The sequence below is a fragment of the Pezoporus wallicus genome, unplaced genomic scaffold (assembly GCF_028554395.1).
Source record: "Pezoporus wallicus isolate ANWC-B61680 ecotype Strahan unplaced genomic scaffold, APGP_CSIRO_Pwel_v1 scaffold_3294, whole genome shotgun sequence".
Lineage (NCBI taxonomy): Eukaryota > Metazoa > Chordata > Aves > Psittaciformes > Psittacidae > Pezoporus > Pezoporus wallicus.
In genome coordinates this window covers 8,433,706-8,457,143 of record NW_026635478.1, presented here as the reverse complement: position 1 = coordinate 8,457,143, position 23,438 = coordinate 8,433,706, and the positions used below count along the sequence as shown (strand labels likewise).

General features: G+C 40.3%; 1 protein-coding gene across 2 annotated transcripts; it reads left to right on the top strand.

Annotated features, from left to right (window-relative positions):
- The first annotated feature begins 1,336 nt into the window (after nt 1–1,336).
- NUP50 (nucleoporin 50) lies at nt 1,337–15,403 on the top strand. Of its 2 annotated transcripts, XR_008974627.1 has the most exons (9): nt 1,337–1,378; nt 4,069–4,147; nt 5,296–5,379; nt 8,164–8,365; nt 9,678–10,338; nt 11,627–11,704; nt 12,769–12,887; nt 14,262–14,371; nt 15,022–15,158. XR_008974627.1 is itself a non-coding variant. In XM_057426918.1 (8 exons), the coding sequence occupies exons 2-8, from the start codon at nt 4,079–4,081 to the stop codon at nt 15,222–15,224; spliced, it is 1,416 nt and encodes a 471-aa protein (XP_057282901.1). In that variant the 5' UTR covers nt 1,337–1,378; nt 4,069–4,078; the 3' UTR covers nt 15,225–15,403. The 2 variants fall into 2 exon arrangements, 1 of the variants encoding a protein (XP_057282901.1); XM_057426918.1 differs by lacking the exon at nt 14,262–14,371 and having other exon boundaries at nt 15,022–15,403.
- Nucleotides 15,404–23,438: the final 8,035 nt, after the last annotated feature.

The following is a 23,438-nucleotide window of genomic DNA, read 5'->3' as shown; positions in this document are numbered from 1 at the left end:
AGTGCCAGTTAAAGATCTAATGGCTCTGTGACAGTGATACATTTAATTTTATATTCAAGGCATTAACACTGGTTTACATCATTATCGTGCAGTGAGACACATTTTAAAAGTGTATCTGAAATCCCAGGAGGGCAGGTAAAATGAGTTTTCCAAATTATTACCTGAAGATGGTTCAGAATATTTGTACATTTTATAAAGAAGAAAAATCTGTGGAAAATACATTGTTTGAAAGTTAGCCCAGGTAAGAAAACTGGGGAGTAAATCTATGCCTTAGGTGTCACAGTGTCACAAATATGGTATCAGTGACTCTTATTTCATAGAATCACATTTGGGTTTGAAGGGATTTTAGAGATTATCCAGCTCTAGGACCCTGCCTGTGGCACCTTCCACTAGACCAGGTTGCTCAAAGCTCCGTCTAACCTGGCCTTGAACACTGTAGGGATGGGGCAGCCACAGCTTCTCTGGGCAACCTGTGCAAGTGCCTCACCATCCTCATAGTGTAGAATTTTTTCCTAGTATCTAATCCAAATCTCCCCTCTGTCAATTTAAATCCATTCCCCTTGTCCTATCACTATATGTCCTTGTAAAAGTTCCCTCCCCGGATTTCTTGTAGGCCCCCTTTAGGTATTGGATGACTGTTACAAGGTTTCCCCTCAGCCTATTTCCTGCTAAAAGCTTTGTTTTTCCACAATTTAATCAATTGATATGCTTTAGAATAGCAAGTTCTCTCCAGAAAGTTATTTCTTAAAAAATAAAATACACTTAAGTCAAAGTGTTTCAGCCTGCCTGCATAGCAGCCTCAGCCTTAGCTGTAAGCTAGCCTCTAAGGCAGGGCATGAGAATTGCAGCTTTTAGGTTTACTCTAACTGACTTCATTTTTGGAGTTACTGTTGCAGTGTAGTACATGATTACTGTATATGATGCAAAACGGCTTGGGAGCCACCATTTACAACCTGTAACTCCAGCAGAGCTCGGCACCTTCCCTAGTCACTTCACACTAGCGCTAATCCCACGTACAAATACACCTCAGGGAGACCAGGCCACAGAGGGAGCGGCAAGTCCAGGCTTTATCTGCGCAGAGCCTGGCACACAGCTCCATCTCCCGCCGCAGGCCAGCCTGGAGCCGGCCCTGCTCCGTGAGTCAGCAGCAGCCGCTCCCGCCCGGGCAAAAGCGGCGGACGGTTGTGGCGGGACAGGCGCTTCCGTGCCGGGCACGCCTCGTTTGGACTCCCATGGGCCGCCATGCGCAGCCTCATGCAGGCGGCGCAGCACCACAGCCGCCCCACCTCACACCAGCCCGCCTTGACGGGAATTCGAACGCCTGGCGCGACACCCACGCCTGCTCGGCCCCGCGCCCGTAACGGGGTGCCCCGTGAGGGTAAGTGTCAGCTCTCTCTTCCTTTCTTTGCTTCCCGGCTCGCCCGCCTTGCCTGGGCGCGGAGGCGGCATGCGGCTCGCCACTCTAGGGCTGAGGCCGGCTGTCGGCCTGGGTGGCGTGGTTAGGGCCGGCGTACCGGCGTCCCTCGAGGGAGGTCGCGACCGTTCCCGGTGGGTTGGTGCCTCCCCCAAGGCGCCTGAACGGTTGTACTTCCCCCCTGTCCTCTCGAGCCGGCCACGGGCATCGCGTCTGTCAGGAGAGGAGAGAAGAACGCGTGTTTGGGGTGAGAAGAAGAGAGGTTCTAGCCTCAAATGTCACCCGCGGGCCGCAAACGGAAAGGCTGGGGCGGCGGGGAGGAAGGGAGTTCTCCCTTGGAGCGGCTCCCCGGGGCCTGGTTGGCGGTGCTGAGGGGCCGTGGCGTTATGGGCAGTTGGACCACGGTTGAAGGCAGCAGTACATCAAAGCGCTTAAAAATCACCGAGGTGCTCTGTAGTGCGTGTGCGGGGTGTGTGTGTGAGGGGTGGGGTGTGTGGAAATTGGAGTGTTACAGGGGGCCGCAGCTAGGCCTGTGGTGAGGAAGTGAGCAGGACTTGGTACGTTAAAAGTCGAAAGCCGAAACCCGAAGATTCTCACAGGACAGGGGAAACGTGGCGCAGCTGCCAGGCGGCAGCCCGGCTTCCGCCGCTCTTGCGCACCCGAAAAGCCACAGGCGTTTCCTGCTCTTCTACGCACCCGGGACCGAAAAGCGTCTGCGGCGTTCTGCATCGCCGCATCGCACGCCTCAGGTCTTGCAAGCATGAGGAGATAGCAGAGACTTCGGCGGGAGTCCGGCTTAGGTTGGGTGCTCCAGTAGCGCATGTTTTCTAGCCTTACAGGTGATACTGTGGAATGCAAATGGTAAATTAAGTCTTCTTCTCAAACGCTTGCGTTAAATAGGGCAGCTGTAGTTACTAGGTGGATTTGGGTAGTTCAGCAAAAATCTGTATTGTGGATTTTATTTGGCTTTTTTTATAGAGCTGTTTCTCAGTATCTCAACCTGTACAGAACATTTGCTGCTAAAACTCCTTTAAGGTTGTGAATGTCAGGCAGAGGTGATTTTGTGTTGCTTCTTGTTTCACAGGTTAGAAAAGATATCTGTGATTCTCTTGCTCCTGTCCTCAGAGATATTAGATCCTGTTGTCAGTATTAATGTAGAGCAATTGCGTAAACACATGTAGGTGCAAAGTACTTGGAGGCAAGGCCAACAGGCTTACCCCTTTTCTGTGAGTGGAAAACAGGCTTTGTAGTTAATGTTCGTGTCATGCTCAAGTGGCCGGATTGAGAGTGGTAATTTTATCTTCCACGGAATCCGGTGGTGTAATTCCAGGTTTTACTAGCCTTTGAGCTCTGTCTCCTACCAGAGAGATGCAGTCTTGTCTTTCTCTGGACTGGGGAGCCAGTATGACTTTAAAATAAATATGTTTATAAGTGGGCTCTCCAGTCTGCAGAGAGTCAGGCAGGGCATGGTTAGACCTCTACTTTCAGGATGGTGTGGACTGGGGTGATTTAAAGTGTTTACACAAAACAGTGTTTTGTCACTGTACGTGGAAAGATCCTAATAACTTGACCTTATTTGTGAAGTGTGTCAGACCAAAATTCATGACTTTGATGCCTAATCCAGCTGCACAGCAGTCATGCAAAGATTTACTGTTCTATTTAAAATATTTCACCAGCTAAACAAGATATTCTGTAACTATGTATTTTGATTGTTTTAGGCTCTGAAATTCAACTATGTGTAGATATTTTCTTAATCATAAACCCGAAAGGGTTTTTATGAAGAGTTCTAACTTGTGTGCTTGCTTGAGACTTAAATTACTACAGAACTGCATCCCTTCTTTGTAAGGTTTTCAAATTTAGATGAATAGTAATAGTCAAACTACCAGATATAAGCATGGTTATTAAAAATAAACTTTTTTGCATATAAAATCTGAGTGATGTGTTTGTTTGCCTTCCAGGTACAAAATAGGATAGCTAGAGCCTGTCTTTGTTTTGTATACAGCTGACAAGTTGCACTTTGGTAAAATGGAACTCAGAACTGTTATGGACATTGTTTCCTCAAAGTTGTTTTCCTTTACATTGCAGAGATAACTAGCAAAATGATGATTGGCTGCTTACAGTAATTGCTCCAAAATCTATGATATGCTTTATATGTCCTTTAGAGGAAATATAATCTATTTGTAATAATTTTACAAAAAAAAAATTTACATGGGTATTGAGACAAGAAGGAGTTGAATATGGAATATTTAAACCAGATTTTTTTCCCCCCATATTTTGGGGTCTTTTTTTTGCAGCCCAACAGAGTAAGTGGTGACCAGATATATGAATTATGGGACTGAAAGTAATTTCTCTAGTCAGCATTGCTGCTGGAGAAACCTTATTCCATCATTGAACTGCATGTTTGTATTATTGGTTAAACTTAAGATCACAAAGAATTTATCACTGTAACTTGAATCTTAAGTGCTGTTTCTTGTTGACACAACAGTTGTTAGAAACATGTGGTTTTTAACTGCCATTCCATCTTTGACCTACTTCTGTATTAACTCCAATTCCCATTATTTGTTCCAATTAAAACTCCACTGTTCTAATGTTGCTTTCAATTTAATTTCTGTGCAATTGATTCTGTGCATTTTTTGGGTTTTTTTTGCACACAGGTGTGGAAAAATGGCAAAGCGAATTGCAGAGAAGGAACTGACTGACAGAAACTGGGATCAGGAGGATGAAGCTGAGGAGGTAAGAGATACATTACACTCCCCTCATACCAACCCTGCGGGTAGGAGGGTAGTTATTTTACATGTGCTACTTAATCTTGTGTGTGAAATCCAGTGAAATTGATTAAAAGTATAGCAGTTAAAGATAATTTTATAGAAGTGGGGTTGTTGGTTTAGTTTTTGGTTTTTTTTTCCTCCAATGAAGTTTCCAATACATGCAGACCATATGGCAAAACGGCTTTTAACAGTTAAAATGACATCAGCAGCCAGGTGAAAGGAACTTTACATTTCTAAAGGGAACCCCAGGCTTGTTAAAATGGATAATGCTTTTGAACTCTTCAGATGCACGATGGGTATTTGTTAAGATAATAAAAGTGGTTTTGAGATTTCTTGGAATAAATATTTTTCATGTCTCATGTCTTTTTTTTTTTTTTTAAGGTCAATAATAGTTAATTTCAGAACTATGTTAACATTGAGTGCTTGGCTACATAGCCAGGGGGATTTAAGCAAACAGTCAAATGATCTGTTTCATCTGATTGTAAAAAGGAGATTTTCACATTTAATGTCACTTACTTATGTCTGATGTATTATCTCTACACAGACTGTGCTACTAAAAGTGTTAAATATTTAAGCTTGTAAAATGTGAGAAAGAAAACTGACAGTACTCTTCCAGAAATTTGAGTGTAAGCAAACTTAATTTCCTCATTTATTACAGGGTAATAAGTAATTGGTCATTAGCTGCCTTTTCTAGTACTTGAACTACAGTGGACTGCAGGACATTGACTTATAGCATACATCTCAATGTACCTTCTCCAAACTGAAGATTGTAACAACGCAGTACTGATAGATTACCTTCAGCAAAGATATCTTACAGCTTTTCGGGGGGGGGGAAGTCTTGAGCTACTTACTGTAATAAGATTGAGATTGCATGAAGGGAAGTGTAATTTAGAACAATAAAGGCAGAGTTTTGAAAGAATCAGCTAATGCCGAAGTAGCTGGCATTAGTTGCGTTTTCTGGGTGTGTTGGTTTGTTTTTTTTTAACTTCCCTTACTTGTTTGGGAGCAGTGTTACAGTTGTGTTACAAAACTGATCTCTGCCATCTCTTCAGACTATGATGAGTTTATGCATTCAGAGAATTTCAGTAACGATTTCATAACTTTCTCTTAAAGGTGGGAACATTCTCAGTAGCTAGCGAAGAAGTCCTGAAGAACAGAGCTATTAAAAAAGCAAAGCGACGAAATGTTGGATCAGAGGTAGTGTAATCACTGAGCATTACTGTTGTAGCTTGACTCAGTTGCTAAATGTGATATCTGTGCTCAGGTTTTTACTTATTTGGGCTTGTAGTAATACTGTATAAAGCTGTCGTTTGGAAAGTATATGCAACTAGTCAGCTTACTGTTGCATAGAAAGAGTAAAGCTAGAAGGAAAAAATGAGTAATACTAGTATTAGACTGGGTGAAGAGAAGAGTGTATTTTTAAAGTATAAATGCAGAGTGTTTTAGACAGTGCCATCTACCTACGGGTAAAATAGCATTTGAACTGCTCCAGTTCATTCTTTGCAGAGATGGAAGCTTAGCAATTGAAAGTTAATCCATACTGGAGGGCTGGGGGATGCCTCAGAGGCTATAAATAAAAGTCAAAATACAAAGCTGTTCTAAGAATAAAAACCATGTCTTTTGTTAAGAATGCTGGAACTTCCCCCTCCCCATATTAAGAGTTTTGGTGCCACCTACTCTTTGCAGTAACAAATTGAGAATTGAAAGGAAGTTGGTCTTTGTTACAGGTTTAGTCCTTGTGAAAGTATTAACCCAGTCCAACCAAATTGTAGTTCTTCCAAAATCCCTGAGAGATGCTTTGTGGTATATAAAATCATAGAATAGTCAGGGTTGGAAAGGACCTTAAGATCACCAAGTTCCAACCCCTGCCATAGGCAGGGACGCTAAACCATGTCACCCAAGCTCTGTCTAACCTGGCTTGACCACCACCAGGGATGGAGCATTTCCAGCTTCCTTGGGCAACCCATTCCAGTGCCTCACCACCCTAACAGGAAAGAATTTCCTCCTTATGTCTAACCTAAACTTCCCCTCTTTAAGTTTTAACCCGTTACCCCTTGTTCTGTCACTACAGTCCCTAATGAAGGGTGCCTCCCCAGGATCCTTATAGGCACCCTTCAGATACTGGAAGGCTGCTATGAGGTCTGCACACAGCCTTCCCTTCTCCAGGTTGAACAGCCCCAATTTTCTCAGCCTATCTCTGTACAGGAGGTGCTCCAGCCCCCTGATCATGTAACTTTCTGTGAAACATTTTTTGGACAAGGTATGCACCATGATACAGATAGGACAGAAACTTTACCTGTAACTTAAATTGCTTTTGGATTGAATGGGATGACGTACAATTAGGGGGCTAGATGGTTTTCTCCAGTGCGTTTGATTTCCCTTCTGTTGTCCAGGCAGTGTAAATGAGGAAGCTGTCTTGCCCCACTTCTGCCTATAACGATTTTAGCCACTAGTGTGATAGAGGATGCAGTTAAAGGACTGCACTGGGAAGAGGTTATGCAAGAAATAAACTACAACTTAAGCAGGAGGGATGTGGGGCAAATGGAATAGGAAAAACAGAACTGGCTGAGAAAGTCAACCAGATGATTGTAGAAGAAATAGACAGGAGGCTGGGAGTCAGCAGTTAAGAGATCAAAGCTGGAAGAAGAGCCAGGATGCGTTGTGGTTTTAAGCCCAGACGGCAGCTAAGTACTGTACAGCCTGGCTTTCCCCCCCATGGTGGGATGGGGAGGAGAACTGGAGCAGGGGAGAAGGTAAAACCCATAGGTTGAGATGTGAATAGTTTAATAATTAAAATGTAATAATAGTAATAAAAGGGGAGATAACAAAAAGAGGGAAGAAAATTACCTCAGCCAACACCAGGACAATAGGCTAGGCAAAGTCTAAAAAGCAGAAGAGATGGCAGGACAGCTGAGGTTGCATTAGTAACCAGTGAAACTCTTACAGAAAGGTAAGCTTGAACTTTATTTACATTCCTGATGAGGCAAGCAGAATGCTGCAAAGAAAAAGACGACTGCAGTTTAACTTGAACGTCTGGAGATGTAGGTAGGACTCGGAGACACAAAGATCAGAGAGACACAAAGGAAAAATAGCTACCTAGAAGTGAGAAACAGGACTGCACTGGAAAAAGTAAAGCACAGAGTAAAGCAAAAAGCCCATGCCCAGAAGGCAGGATACTGGAGCAGAACCTAAAATGAGTAAGGTTTGCTATTTCTTCAGTGGCAAAAGCAGATGAAACTCAGAAGCGATTCTCCTTTTCCTCTGATGGCTTTTCAGAGATATCAGAAGTTCACTTCCAATAATAATGTGCTCATTACCTCAAAAGACATTATATGTACTATGTAAAAGTGGCAATGCCTATTTATGTCTAAATCACACTGCATCTTTTAAAAGCATGCAAGAAACTGTGCCCTAAAAGCATCTGGTTATGAAGAGTTATCAGAACTAGGTAATGAAAAGGCTGCAGAAAGCATGCATATGTTATCAACTGCACTCTTGTCTTTGCTTCTCCCATCAGCCACATTGGAGTGTTCTGGGCAAATCACAAACGTTACATAGGTGACTACAAAGTATGCTGGTTTTGATGAGTAGCTTAAAGAGTTGGACTCAAATTGTGATTGTAAATGCTATCTATTGCTGAAAATAAGCCTGCAATTATATTGCTGTGTAATTATTTAAAGAAAACAAGATGCTATGAATGCCTAAATAGGTAGTCAAACACATCCTCTGCTCTGAATAACTCTTATATAGCCACTTCCTAGATCTGGTTTATTTTCATACCAAACATCTGAGTCCTTTAAAAATAGTAGCAATATGTGTCACAAGGAAGCATATAACTTTGCTTACATGGCTGACTTGGAATAATGCACCGAAATGACACACTGAACCAGGGTAATAATAAAAGGAATATCAAATGGGCATAGGATTTCCATGGAGAAGATGTATGTAACAGTCTGTCTTCTGTATTTTTTCTCTCCCCAGTCTGAAAGTGGAGGAGCTTTTAAAGGTTTTAAAGGCTTTGTATCGCCTTCTGGAAAAGGAGGAAGTGGCTTCAGCGGATTTGGTAATGGTGCAGGAATAAAGCCTTTAGAAGGGTTGTCTAATGGAAGCAGTAGTGTCACTAGCACTCCTTCTTTCAGCAGTTTAAAGACCAGTTCTGAAACACAAACGCAATCAGCATTTGGTAAGTTTTGAATAAGCATATATCTTTATCAAAAACTTTCAGCCATAAAATCTGCAGGGTTCTTTTAATAGTGAAAAAAAAAACAAATAGAGACAACCATGTAGTTCTGTTTTAAGGTTTTGAGACTTTATTCCTCCTTTTAAGTTTCTTAAAATGATTTAGACTGCTGGAGAGACAAGTTATCAAATGCATGCAATTTTAAGAGGTGGAAACTAAAATTGTGTTTGCTCTGATAACCAGAGGCAAAAGCTATATAGGCACAAATGGGACTGGAAGACACTGGCATAAGACATTCTCCAAATAGTATAAAAGAGCTGATAACATGTTCCACTTAAATAATTGCTCTAATTTTCTGAATTCAATTGGAAATAAAAAAGGCAGCAATCTGGAAATGCCCATTTAGTAGGACAGATTCTTTGTGTGATTGGTGTTTGTTTTTTTTTGTTTGTTTGTTTGTTTTTGTTTTTAAGGTTTTGTTTCTGTGTTTTTTGCAGTTCTTGGTAAATATATGCTGCATAGCTAAAATCTTAACCTTCTAAGATAACAACCTTGCAATATAACCTGTACAGCTTATATTGCAAATAGTCTAACTAGAATTTTATCTGTTACATTTCAAGATACTTGAACTATTCTGGCAAGTCTGGCTCTGGTGTCATGTTTTGATAGTCGTAAAAGAGTATTAGTTCTATCCCTCTGTGTTGGAGATGCAGAAATGTTAAACATGTCACAGAATGGAAATGGTGGAGTTTGAAGTTTAGAGTAAATTAAATTTCAGTGAGTTCAACTAAATTAGGAGAAACTTTAATGAGGATTTTCTTAATTTGCTTATTATGGTTTTTATATGCAAACCACTTGAAAATGTGCAAAATCATGGGCTAGCGTGTTCAGAGTTTTACAAAGTATGAGTAGCAAGAGATAAGGGAATATTTTGTTTTAATGACTGTTAGGGCTTGGTAAGCTTGAATTAATATTTTGGAGGTTTTGGTGAAATATTAAACTTGTCTTTTTTTTTTAAATGTTATTCTATACAAGATTTTTTGTGTTTTTTTTTTTTAATACATAGTGGATGTGCTCCATCTATTTTGTCTAGCCCTGGACTAACTTTTCTAAACTTGGTGAGCTTAGGTCTGCTTCACAGCCCTGTTTATTTGTACAGCAATACCTGGTACATAGTCTTGTGATCCAGGAGAGGTATATAACAGCAAGAATGAGTGATTTGATAAAGAAATACAGAGAACATTAGTTAGACTTTTATGAGAACCTTGCTTTCTGTGGAAAAAAGTGTTCTAATCCTTGTTTTTCCTTCTGACAGGATCCACAATGTCAAATGGTCCCACTACTACTGCATTTACTGAGAAAAAGGCTGCAAGCCCAAAAACTAATGGTGGCAATCAACCATCATCATCTGGCTATGCTCAGAGTAAAGTTTGTAGCTCTAGTGTTTACCACAAACAGTTAGCAGGTTTAAACTGTTCCGTGCGTGACTGGATAGTTAAGCATGTAAACACAAACCCACTGTGTGACCTGACACCCATCTTTAGAGACTATGAGAAGTACTTAGCAAATATTGAACAGCAACATGGAAGCAGTAGCGATAGTGGCTCTGAAAATGAAAGCAACAAGACACCTGGCGCTCAGTCTGTTTCTGCGTTTGGGAATGCAAAGCTACAGCAAGGATCAACGTTTTTGTTTAACAACAAAACTGAGGATACCTTGGACAAAAAACCTGAAGCTGCATCAGAAAGAAAAGACCCATCGTCAGGAGCTACATCAACAGTCTCGTTTAATTTTGGCAAGAGTGTCGACAGTTCTGTTTTAGGTTCCCTTGGTTCAGGAACACTCAGTAGTTTTTCATTTTCTCCTGGGAATTCAGGTTTATTTGGAAAAGATGCAAACCAGGCTAAGTCTGTCACTGCGGTATCCACCAATGTATTGGAAGCTCAGACAGAAAGTGGCAATAGTGATGATAAAGGTAAATTCTATTTAAACTTATGACTTTCATGGTAACCTGTGAATATATATGACTTAAGAATACTACATAGATGAAATAGCTCTAAGTTGAGCTAGATCATAATTGTCTTGAATTTTGAAGGTGCAAAACTGTACTGCCAGTCTGGAAATAGCTTGGCCTTGCCTCCTGTTTAAGTAATACTAGAAGTATATGTGATATGATACGTTTTGTATCACAAAATTGGTGATAAAAACCTTTATCACAGAATCATAGCATGGTTTAGGTCAGGAGGGACCTTAAATATCATCTAATTCCAACCCCCTGCCATGGGGAGGGACACCTTCTGTTATACCAGGTTGCTCAAAGCCCATACAACCTGGCCTTGAACACTTTAGGGTGGGGCAGCCACAGCTTCTCTGAGAAACCTGTTCCAGTACCTCACCATCCTCATAGTGAAGAATGTCTTCCTAATGTCTAATCTGTATCTCCTTTCTTCCAGTTTAAAACCATTCCTCTTTGTCCTATTCCTACATGCCCTTGTAAAAAGTCAGATTTGTACTTTCTGTAATATAATATAATTCTTTAGCTGAATACAAGACTTGAAATTATGAGATTTTAAAGCAACTGGTATGTTCCTCTTTGAGCCTGCAGGATATTTCAATCCTGCTGCTTTTCCTAATAGGTTTATCAAGATATCCCCTCCGTAAAATGGATAAGGTATAGAACAACTTCATACATCTTACTTCATAGACTGTAAGGCAAATAAATTTACATACTACTTGACAGTTTTAACTCATTATCTCATCTGTGAACAGTAAGCTGATAGAAATCCTAGCAGTCAGGGGACTTGAAGGGCATAATCCTGCCACAATCTCTTTGCTGTCATTACTGCAATTAATTCCTTTCCCCGAAATTAAACCTGGCTGTTGGGAAGTATTTATTAATGCTTTACTTGGACCCATTTGTAGAGACTATTCTTTGAAATTTTATAACTTTCTCCCTGACAGAAGGTTTTGACTTCAGCTGGACTTGTTAAGCTTTGTATTTATGGGTTTGACTCTTTGGTGGGGGTTGGGTTTTTTCATGCCATTTAAACTGAAGATGAGCATAAAGTTGCTTGAGGTGCGTGGCTGAACGAAAATAAGACTGTAGCTGTTTCAGAGCCCTCGTTGACCTAAACATACTTTGGCAATCACTTACAGGCCACACATGCGTATGTCAAATACAACATGAATAAGCTAATTCTAATACAGTGCCAAAAATACTTTCATATTATATACTCACAATATAACATATCCTTTTTTATTTAAAGGAGAAGAGGAGGAAGAAGAGCCACCAAAAGTCATTGTTAATGAAATAAAGGAGGATGATGCTTTCTACTCAAAGAAGTAAGTAACTTTGACTTAGACCGGTGAATAGAATTCTAACTTGGAAAATAAAACTTACATACTTGCGTATTATTGTTGTTCACCACTGCAATGTGTGTAATTAATGGTATATATGTTCTTGACTTCTTAGTTAATAAAGTTTGTTAGGAAGCCATATAGAATATGAAGTTCTACTTGTAGAAAAGTTAATTACAGATAAAAATGTGTAAGATCTTACTAAAACAGTTGTATAGCTCGGACATAGCACTATAGTAGCTTGTGTTCTGCTTACAGTCGGTGTTTAACAAATGAAGATGTTTCTGCCTTCAGGTTTTGTAAGTTTAAATTGTAGGGCTTGTACCACAGAAATGAATTGTATTTCTGAAAAACCAGTCAGGTGCTCAGCTATTTGCATAGCCTGAGATAAGACTCTTTCATCAGAAAATGCTGATTGTTGTATGAAGGAGTGAATGAGTTGTACTTTTAAGTTCAAAATGAGACTAGCTCTACTGGAAGCAGGTTTTCAAAGCATGTTCAGTAGACCAAGTAACTGCTTATCTGCTTCACACTTAGCACAGAATTTGGCCTTCTACAAATTCCTGCTTTATCTGAGAGAAAGTACATGCTCATTTGTGAAGTATGGCATTAGATTTGCTAGTTTCACTTCCAAAACATTTTTAAATTTTCCATAAAAGTCTTATTATAGCTCCAGAGTAATACAGCAAGTCCTTATGGCTTTGTAATTTGTGTTTTTAAACAGTAGCTTACAGTTATTACTCCTTATAGACCCTGAGTACAGATTGCTGTGCATTCTGCTTTTCCCTGAAAGTAACATGTTTGTCATTTTGCTACTGAAAGAAACAATCAACTTCCTCTTTCTGATCTGGAAGTATTATCTGTTAGCACTTGCAATAAGGTCAAGGGGAACAGAGATCTATGCTACTCACAGCTTGTTCACTCCTGATTATTGTTACACTATTGACTTCTGGGAATCGGATTCATACATACAGTCTGCGTGTATTTGGGAGACGTCTTTGTATTCTACATATTACCACAAAAAAGGTGTTTTTTTTATTTTTGCACAGATGCAAACTGTTTTACAAAAAGGATAATGAATTTAAAGAAAAAGGTGTAGGAACATTACATTTAAAACCAGCAGGAAATGAAAAAACTCAACTTCTGGTCCGAGCAGACACCAATTTAGGTAAGTCAGTTTCTTCTAGTAGCAAGTCTTGGAATGTGAAATTCTCTGCCTATCATTAGGGTTACACAGCATAATAGAGTTGATAGGTGAAAACCTTTCAACTTTTTTTTTAGTAATTTCAAGTACTGAACAAGCAATTGGATGTCCCTAGAAAACACAGCACATGAAGTAACATGAGGAAGCAAAAGGTTATGGTGTATGTTTGAGTATTCCTTCCCCCCCACACCTTTTTTAATAGCTTTTCTCCATCCCTGACTTGAGTGCCTTGAAGTGTAGTTTAAGGTCTCCAAGTAACATATAATGGGGGGTGAGAATGAAGAGGAAAAAGGTTTGTGCTGAGGTGCAGGCCAGCTGTCATTTGTCTGCCGTTCATCCTGAATATGTAAATTGTTGGCCATATGGGTAGACATGACACTGTAGCTAATGGTAAAGGGGGGCATTATATAGGTCAGACATGCGGGATTTTGCTATATGCATTCTCTTACTGCATGCTGAAGTCCAACTGTTGAACTGTGTTTCAGCTAACTTCAGCTGGATCACAAATGGTGGAGTAACCCATAGTGTGATAGTTCTTCAGAGAACTTTTGAGATGAACATCAATACATACAGCTAATTAAAGAGGAAAAAACCCAACCTTTTCTTTGCTTTTAGCGGGACTTGATAGGTTACAGGTTTTTTTCCAAGAGTAATGTTGAGCGTTCACACACTCAAACTGTGCAAAATCAATGATTTGATAATCATTGTTGAGAAATGTTGCTGTATTTCAGTACCTGATTGGAACACACTGGTATGTGGGGTTCACATGCACTTGACAAATTCTATTTCTATAAAACAGAATAAACATGGTGCTTACAGTAGACCTCAGTATTAAAGCCATGCTGCACTGCAGGCCGTGGGTACACGTCTTACCTCACTTTCAGTTTATAATGTACTCTAGTGAAGTCTCTGCAGGGGTCTGGTGAGATTTCTGTGTTAGTCACTTCTGAATCATTAACGCTTTCAGTGGAGAGAAGGTTTGCCAGAAAAGAGCAATTCACAGCAATAACACTAAAGGCAGATGTATGACAGTTGTCAGCACTTTCAGCTTCTCCCTGGGCGTTTGAATGTGTTGAATACAGCAAGTGAAAATTTTATTCCTCCAAGCTACCTAGTCTGTAATGCAAGTCTGGATTTTTCACTCAGCTGATGCTGCTTTCCATGGTGTTGATTTACATTCCATTTGCCTTCATCTCAGGTGCTGTATTAGGAAATCTTTCCTGTTTTCTTCAGCTCACACACTTAAAGACGTTTCAGCTTGGTGCTTCCAAGCATTGGTTTCTAGAAGCTGCTGCAGTCATAGTGATGCACACTTTCCTTTTTGCTATCTTCACACAGTGCTGTAATCCTTTCCTAAAATCTCACTGTGTTGAAAAACTGAACTGCAAAGGAAGGCGAAGACTGACTTTCCCCTAAACACTACTACCGTGTTCTGAACTATTTACCAGGTTTACAAACTGTGTGCATCTTCCGTGGAAGCAGATTTGAGTTTGTTTGCAACTATTTTAATAGACCACTAATACTGAAGCTCTCAAACTATGTAATTTAACAAGTTGATGTAGAGCTGCTGTTAGTAACCTGGTGGTAGACCACATCAGATGTGTTGTACAATTTGATGATATAAAGTACTTACTCTACCACAGTTTGTCCAATATTACATTAATGTGTCTGTGTGTGTTAAAGCTAACTTCTTGCTTCTGCTTATGAGCTCTGCGTGATGGTCAGAATGAGTAACTTGCATAAGCATCAGCTAAGCACTGTGATTGGATTCCTCCTTTGCTGCTTCTCCCTTGTCCCCTTCCCTTTTTCCTGTGTGTCCCTGCTATCACTTGATTTTCTTCAGAGTTCTCCCTTTAAAAAAAGGAGGACACAGTATTTTCAGAGATTTCCTCTTTCCTCATGAGGAAAGAAATCTATGAGAACAGTGGCCATGAGCAGATACTTAGGGAAGAGTAAGACAAGTACACCTGATCTTTGTGAATTGCCTTCTTTCCAAGTATAAATGTAAGTCCCTATTTAGTAATTATACTAACATCTGTCCTGCAATAAAAGCTGAAGAATTGCTAATTATATTTTTTTTTCCCCTCCTCATACACAGGAAACATACTGTTGAATGTTCTAATTCCACCTAAGATGCCGTGTACAAGAACCGGGAAGAATAATGTTCTTATAGTTTGTGTTCCTAACCCACCAATTGATGAGAAGAACCCAGCTGTTCCTGTCACTATGTTAATAAGGGTGAAAACAAGTGAGGATGCAGATGAGTTGCACAAAATCTTACTGGAGAAAAAGGAGGCTTAAATAAGTTTTAGTCAGTAATGTGAGGAATTATTGCCAAACCGCTGCTGCTCTTTTTTCTTTCCATAAGTTCACTTGAACACTTAATTCTTTACTCTGATATTAAGAACTGTTATAGGGATTCTGGCAAAATTTTGTGAGGAAAAGCTAACCTAGGTAATAAAAGCTTTAATAGAACACAAGTGTTGGACTGTGCTCCCTCATTTTTCAGTATCTAAATGTAGGACCTCTTGGGGATAAAGCACGTTGATTTAAACTGAAGCCTGTTTTTAACACTGGTCAATTTGACTGAATGGACTGAAATCAGACTGCAAAAATATGGTACCCAAGCTTCCTCACAGACTGCAGTGCAATGCAACACCTGCCTCTCCAGAAGGGAGGATGCTGAAGTATAACTGTTGAAACTGTTTCTAGACTCCAGATTTTTAATTTTAACTGGTCTGTAGTATTCTGGTAAGACTAAGTTTTCAAACTCTGTGACAACAGTGCACCCCAACAGCAACGATACTATATATTGTACTGTGTTTTACAGACTTGTGTGCTTTTGAGACTCTTGAGACTGCGTCTCTAGCTATTTAAAAGAAAACTTGCTTGCGTAGTCTTGTTGACAGTAGTGTTTCTTAGAGAACTGTCAGTTCTGTTCTTACTGTAGCAACAAGCTAAAGATGTGCAATAGTACAAGCAAACAACTGGAAGATTGTTTATCTTGGACCACAACCACAGCTGGCATTCCCTGACTCATGACAAGTTGAGGCAAAGGGTTGCACTTCCATTTTGGTCTCTGGAGGAGTTCTTCCCTAGTCCCTTGGGCTACAGCTGAAACCCAGCAGAGGCAGAGTTGTCAACGGTGTACTTGTCTTGCTACTGGTACTTTTCTGAAGGTAGCTCTTCACAAATGAATTTCAGGATTTTTACAGGTCTTTCTATTGCCTCTGGCCATTACCAGGAAATACATGCATAGATGTGTGTGTCAGTCATTTTTCCCTGTGTCCTAAAACTTTAGTGCTTTACTGGGTTACATTAAATAAAGCAGTAGTTCACAGGTTTAGGACAAATTTTCTATAAGTAGGGAGCACTGGCTTAATCTACAACTTAGTTTTCAGCTGTGTTAAAATTAACCATGTGGTAGTAATTTGTTGGTTAGAACATCATTCTGGTCTTTGCTTCCATCTCAACTTTATCAGACCATATGTGGTTACTAAATCCTTTTCCTTTTCACATCTTGTTTGCTGGAAGCTCCTTCCCTAAGACAGGATTTTTTTTTTCACTTCCTGCTCTGGGAACTATATAAGAGCTAGATGTTTAATGTTAAACTTGAACTGTTCTCAGGTCTGGGGAAATAGAAGAAACATGACAACCTGCCTCAGGTTACTGTGGGCATGGAGGGAAAAATCCCATTCCTTAAAAAAAGATAAAAGCATGATTCTGTGATGCAATTCTTGCAGGGAACCTGGGAATCTACAGGAGTGGCATCCTGTGGTGGGGAAAAAGTAGTAGCACCATTTGACTAAACACAGCGCATGGTACCTGCTTCCCACTGCTCCCTGGGGGAAGAAAGGGCTGCCTTTACTCTTAATTCACTGCACAATTCAGGTTATGGCCTTTCCCCTTCTCTCTCCCCCCTTAACTGTAAGGAGGAAAAAAACTCTAGGATCTTGACCAAAGTTCAGAAACAAAAGCCTTTGCTCGCATTTCAGCTACACTTAAGTTACAGGAATTGCATTTTAACACTCAAGTGTAAAGGGAGCTCAAATACCGTTTCAAATATTTGAAGTACAAACTGGTGCCTTTTTCTTTCATGTGGCTCAGTACTTACCCCTTAAAAGTGACATTACTGTCTTCAAAATAATGTCCTTTCTTAAAAAAAACTAAATAAAAAAGTATGAAAAAATCTTGCTGATACTTATAGTGGAGGCCAGAAGCTGAAGACATACCTGGTAGTTGTGTGAACAAAAAGCAGAACGCTTGCCTGAAAGTTTATTACAGGCTCAGGTTTAATGGCCAAGGGCTCAGTTAGTTTTGCATTTGTCTTCTGGCTGTAGTGTCTTAAACATGCCTCCATGCAGAAGGGTTTATGGACTATAAGGCGCTGGATGTTGTAGGAGAATTTCTTATGCATCCCCCATAGAGCAACTGTAGAGGTTGGGTAAGTAGTCTTGGGTTTTTGTTTACTGCTGACAGCTCATAGATGTGTAATTTTCTTCATCCACTGAAGCATGGACCAACTATCTAAAGCAACTGAGAGACAACCAACTTCCTCAGTATCCTTAGTTTGCCTCCACAGTGAGGCAATTTTGGTGTTTTGCATGCACCACCTCAGGCCCAGTTCTAAAGCTGGTAAACTGAATAATGGCTCGTGCATCTCTCCTGTTTCCAAGGATGGACATTCTGAGGGTGAGCACAGTGTAATGAAGAGTAATAAATTGTGTTGGAAAAGTTAAACCTTACAATACCTACGGTAGCAAATAACAGCTTCTGTTAGAGGTGGGAAAGAAATGATGAGACACCTTCATTCTTTAGCACCGTACATATTTATGGGTAGAGATAGGAGCAGGTATATAACTGGAATCTCATGTAAATGAGAATGTCAAATATATGCATGAACATGTGATACTAAACATTTTACACAGGGAAAGTTGCCACTAAAAGAACAGGGAAGAATTTTACTGCAAATCAACATAATTGATAGTAACCCTGCCACTATATCACACAGGAAGAGTCAGTCACATGCTTCTCACTTGGTGTTTAGTTATAAAACACAACCCTGCGCCAGTACTTTGACTAAAACAAATTTTTGATGATGCTTCACATTCGACTGAAGAAATATTCAACTGTATCAATACTGTAAAAGACCAGAGATTATTAAATAGAAATAAAGGCTTAATTAAAAGCTAAAGTAAGAGGAAAGCATAAAAATTAATACGCTGATGCCTTCATAACAGTGTCACATGCTATAAAAGGTAGGAACTGTGATCAGAATTCCAACTCAGACATTCCTGTATCTTGGTAGATACTTAATGTATGTAACAGCTGGATATAGGATACCTGATGTTAAAGATGCCAGTTTCCTCCCTCATCTGCATCGATGCCTTCACTGTTTGAGCTGTACATAGGTGGAGGAGTGTCTCGTGGATCATGCGTTCTTCCTTCTGATGTAATTTTGAAGTTTCAGCTGCTCAGAAATCTCTCACCTCACCAAACCAGAAAAATCATGATTTCTGCTTCCTGTAATTCTCAGAATCATCTGTAAGGGAGATTATTACAGTTGGTTGACATTTTATTTTAGGGTACTAAATTGCTGTATGCAGGGATTCTTTTGTAACGTACTTAAAATTATCTGTGTGGGAGCACAACTGTGTGTTCCTATAATCCCTTTTGGATGATGAATGTGAAAGTTAAATTTACAGCTCAAATGAACATCTTTTAGAACATAAACCCATTAGGAGGTACACTTTACTATTAAGAACTTAGCTCCCTGTGCAGCACTGTAACATTTAAAAGACTTTCTTTCTGATGCCTTAACTTGTTTGCATTTGCTGAAAGTTTGTAGCTGGTGCCTGTGTGCGGAGATTACCTGACATTAAACAACTTAAAGTGGCATGAGCTCGTACAAATCCAATGAAAATGCTGAATGTGACTATCTGTTAATAGATTTCAAACTGCTCTCAAGTTTTCAGAGGATACTTAAGTTTGACTTGTCATGTAACAATGTTTTCACTAGTTCTGATACATTGAGGAAGTGTACAAAAATCCATGGAAAATGTGAATAAAAGAATAAGAGATAAGTGTCTCGTGTGGATCGCTTTCACTCTGAGTGTGTAACACTGCATTAATAAAATGAATTTTACAGTCAGTTGCTTGCAGGTGAGCTCTTTGCCTAGAAAACTCTGTGCGTGGCCTTAGCACTGGTAAAAGCAGCAATGTCCTACTCTGCCCCTTCCCCAGGCTGCTTTAAGACCTCTTAAACTGCAAAAAGCCAGTTCAGCAGCAAGGCTTCTTGCCAGGCCACTGAGCAGAGTCATCTCAGAGGCAGGGCTGCCTCTGACTAGACAGAAGAAAACTAGTTCTTACGGGCTAAGAGAATGACTCTTGAGAACAGCCACCAAGAATCCCTCTGCTTGAATACTGAAAGATTTAAGAGCAATATTAATCGGTGTTTGCCTGATTAACGACACAGAACTCACTTTAGATCTAGCCTAAAAGCCAGGCCACAACATGATTCTTCTCGTCATTGGTTTGTGATAGTTTGACAAAAAAATCCACCAAAAGTATCCCAAATCAACCAAACAATAAGAATAAAATAGAAACAGACTTGTCATGACAAGTGTGGATCTTGCACAAATGCACCATGAACTGCTGAGACCATGGGAGCGCCTGTCACCCAACTGTACTTCCTGCCGTTAGCCACTATCATGCTGGTTAGTCCTACACCTTAATTCTGTTCATAGTTCTGGACCTACCCACTTTATGCCTGCAAATGGGAGCTACTTCTCACATGAAGATACAATTAATGGTTAGCAAAAATAAGTCAACATCTCCCCATCATCACACCCCCAATTACAATGATTGAGAAATTCAAGAGTCTGCTCCATTTTTTAAGCATGCAGTTGCTATTAATAGAGAGCCACACTTCTACCAGAATTGCCCAGTATTTTTTTGGCTCCCCCCTGCAACGAAGGATAAAGAGGCTCTGCCTCCTGGGTGCCTGTTTGGCAATCTCACCATGAGTGCCACAGCACATTATTCCACCCTTTATGCTCACTACCAGTAAGGAATACATTCAAACTCAAACACCACTAGGCACAGTAGAGAAAAAACACTATTAACAGAATTCATGGTCATTTAAGAGGTCTGTTTATTGGCTGCAGGGTCCAACACTTTCTTCACTGCTGCCGTATGCAAAGTCAACTCCATTTTTGGTGCACAAAGGTTCTCCTTGCTCTTTGTTCAAAGGGCTCAGTATAGTGCCAGCATGATTTTCAGCCCATCATCTTCTAATCAACACTGATGGATCAATGAGGCAAAAAAACCCAAACCATGCAACATGTGTTAGTCTGATAAAAGTAGGCTGAGAATATTTATATATTTACACAATGTTCAACATCGTAACCTGCTTGCAGCCTTGTATTATCTTGACCAAGCATCAAAACAGCTACATTCTGGTGTAAAATACTTTTTCATTTATGGTTTGGTGTAAAAGCTTTCACTTCACAATGCCTTTAACTGGATTCTGCCATACCTATTTTTGATACAGAATTTCTACACACCAGTGTCACACACTTTTAGTCGTACCTCACAAAACAGTATAAGGCATTCGCAGATATCTGACTGCTGTGACCACAATGAATCCATTTTCCAGAGCTTTCAGCTGTGACCTTTGGAGACCATGAGTCTTTCAAACACAAAGGGCGAGTCCATAGGAGACAAATGGTTCGTCCAAGAACTATAAACTTTGCCGTTTCTTGATGCTGCTACACACAACATGGATAGAATTTAAGACTACTTCATTAATTTCCTAAATAAAAATTTGTTCTTAAACCCCACTGGATAACAACAGGGCTTAGGCACTTCTGAAAATTTTGTCATATCTGTCTGTAATAAGGGGAAGCTTCAGACTACAAAAGACAGGACAAGCAATCGTCTGGGAAGGGAAAAATCAGTGACTGTCAAGAAACAGGTCAGTAGTCTTGGAGTGTAGACTACGTATGTGGACTCCACATCCATACAAAACTTCAGCGACAAGGTGGGATTCTCTACATCAGGGTCTGCCAGAAGAAATCTGTCTACAGAGCCAGAGCCTTCAGTGTTTTAATTAAAACTTGGTTTAAGAATATACTTTGGGAAAACTGTTTTACTGCAATAACTCACCTGTGCAAACAATCCTGTTTTCTGGAAAGCAAAGCATGCCCGGAAATGTAAAACTGAGTAACAGTGATCCAGAGCCCAACACGCTTAAGTCTTGTAAACAATGAAGACCAGGAGAATAAAAAGAGAAGGAATGTGAACCTACACAAATCAGATTAGCCAAAAGAGCTGAAAAATTTGTGTGGCATTTCTAAAAATGGCTTCTTTTCAAAGGAGACTTGGAGCCCACCCTGCACTTGCTGGCTGTAAGAGAACACAATCTCACATATGTCACTGTCTCTAAGGCAGAGCAATAATTTGCTAATACAAATTAATTAATTTAAGAGCTGTCTTTAGAAAACAACAGCTTTTACTTCTTAAATTGATAGCAGTGAAAAAACTGTTAAGGGTGAGAAGATTTACATCCTTGCATTTGGCATCTATCAATATGCATCATCTACAGAGAGTTCAAGTAGTAAACCTCTATCTCCAGAGGGAGTGAATGGACAGAAGGAAGAAGTTAACTGCTTCATGAGGTATGGTGTATGGTGGGATTGTGTAAATAAACAAAGCTGATCTGCAGAGCCTCCTAAATCTCTTAATCATGCTGCATTCTCACTCATCCACATAACTAATGAAAACCCCTGTGCTCCAACAGTTAAGACATCGACAGCCACACAGCCTTTATGGCACTCTGAACACACTAGTTTATTCCTCAGCCATTGTTTAAATGGTCAAGAGGCTCAAATGGTTTACTGGTTAGGAGCTACAGAATTAAGAACCCCTCCAAATTAAAAGGGTGAGAGGCTCCTATTAACATTCCCTTTTCTTTTTTTGGTTTAGTGCAATAGCATGCTAAGGGCCCAGCTGTGCCATCTTGACCCAAGCAAAACTTCCCCGTTAATCTGTCTGTACAAGGACAACAAATTCCAGTTTCCAGAGTTCATTTAAAAGCAGAACAAAACACGGAATCTGTTTCCCCCTACTTGATAACAGAAAGTGGGAGCCAGGGATGATACATAAGAAGTATAACTTTAGAGAAGGAATAAATGAGAATCTGGCACATATACTTGTTTCTGAAAAGCACTATTGACATTCAGTAGACTTTCTGACCTCTGTTTTCTATGGATGTACATCTGGGCATACCTGTACACCCTTTCCTATTAGAAAAGGTAAGACTTTGTACCTGCTACATACCTACAGCATATCCACTAGCAAGATACAAGTAATAAACTGGCTCTTTTTAGGACATTTACATTGCAGTCCTTCAAAAACTAGACATCAAAATCCACCCACATACATGTAACAAGCAGATGATACCTCCTGCATAACAGGTATGGGATCTGAACTGTACCTTCTGTAACGCTGCCCTTCTACTAATGTACTAGTTTATAATCATTTATTTGCTCTAAACTATTGTGCAGCAAGATTTTGCTCAGTCTTCTAGGTCATGTGAAATTAACCTACCTGAACGTTAATACACGATAACAAGCATTTCAAATTACTGTCAACTAAGTATTCAGGCACCTAGCACTCGGGTTCTAATCTGGATTCATTTCCTTTTCACGTGTGTTATTCCTCTAACTGACTGAAATGTATCAGTTGTCTCTAGTAGTACACATATTAACCTTCTCTGCCTTCCCTCCATACTGAATATTTAAAGGAAAACCAAACACTGATTGGCCTGGCCCATCAGTATGAAAGTGCAGACTAAGGAGCATCTTGAGAGGCTTCAGAGTAGGACTGGTCTTCTAGCTGAAGAGTGGTTTAACTCTCAGCATGGCCACAGGGAGAACAGTTCTACTGACTGACATTAGGCACACTGCCTCAGGACCTCAGGTAAGCACCTAAGCTGCCTTGTGAGCTCCTCGAGAGGGCACTTCAGCTGCTGACTTAGGACTCCACCTCTCTAACCTGGCTCAGGAAGAAAGCCAAGGCATTAAAGTCACATGCCTCAGGTTAGACCATGTGCACACCTTCAGATACACACACACACAGAGTACCACACAGTCCCACAGAGCAAAGTCAAAAGGCTGCAATGTGAAAAGTGGCTGTGCTGGTAATGACAGAGTGAACGTTTCTCTGACGTTGCTGCAACACATTTGAAGCAAACTGAAAACTGGTCAGCTGTCCCTGCCATGCACTCATGCTGCCAGGGTTAGAAATGCCATCACTCTGTACTATGGTGACTGCTGCTGGGCCTAGCCTCAGATAGAAAAAGACCTCCTTACCATGCTGGATTCACCATGTTGGGCTGAATGATAAAGTAAATCTCTACCTTTATGCTGAAGTGGAGCTATTCCCATGGAATCTGAGGAAAAAAGGCAGAAAGTCCTATTTCAGAGGTTAAGTCATCATATGCTATTGGCAGAA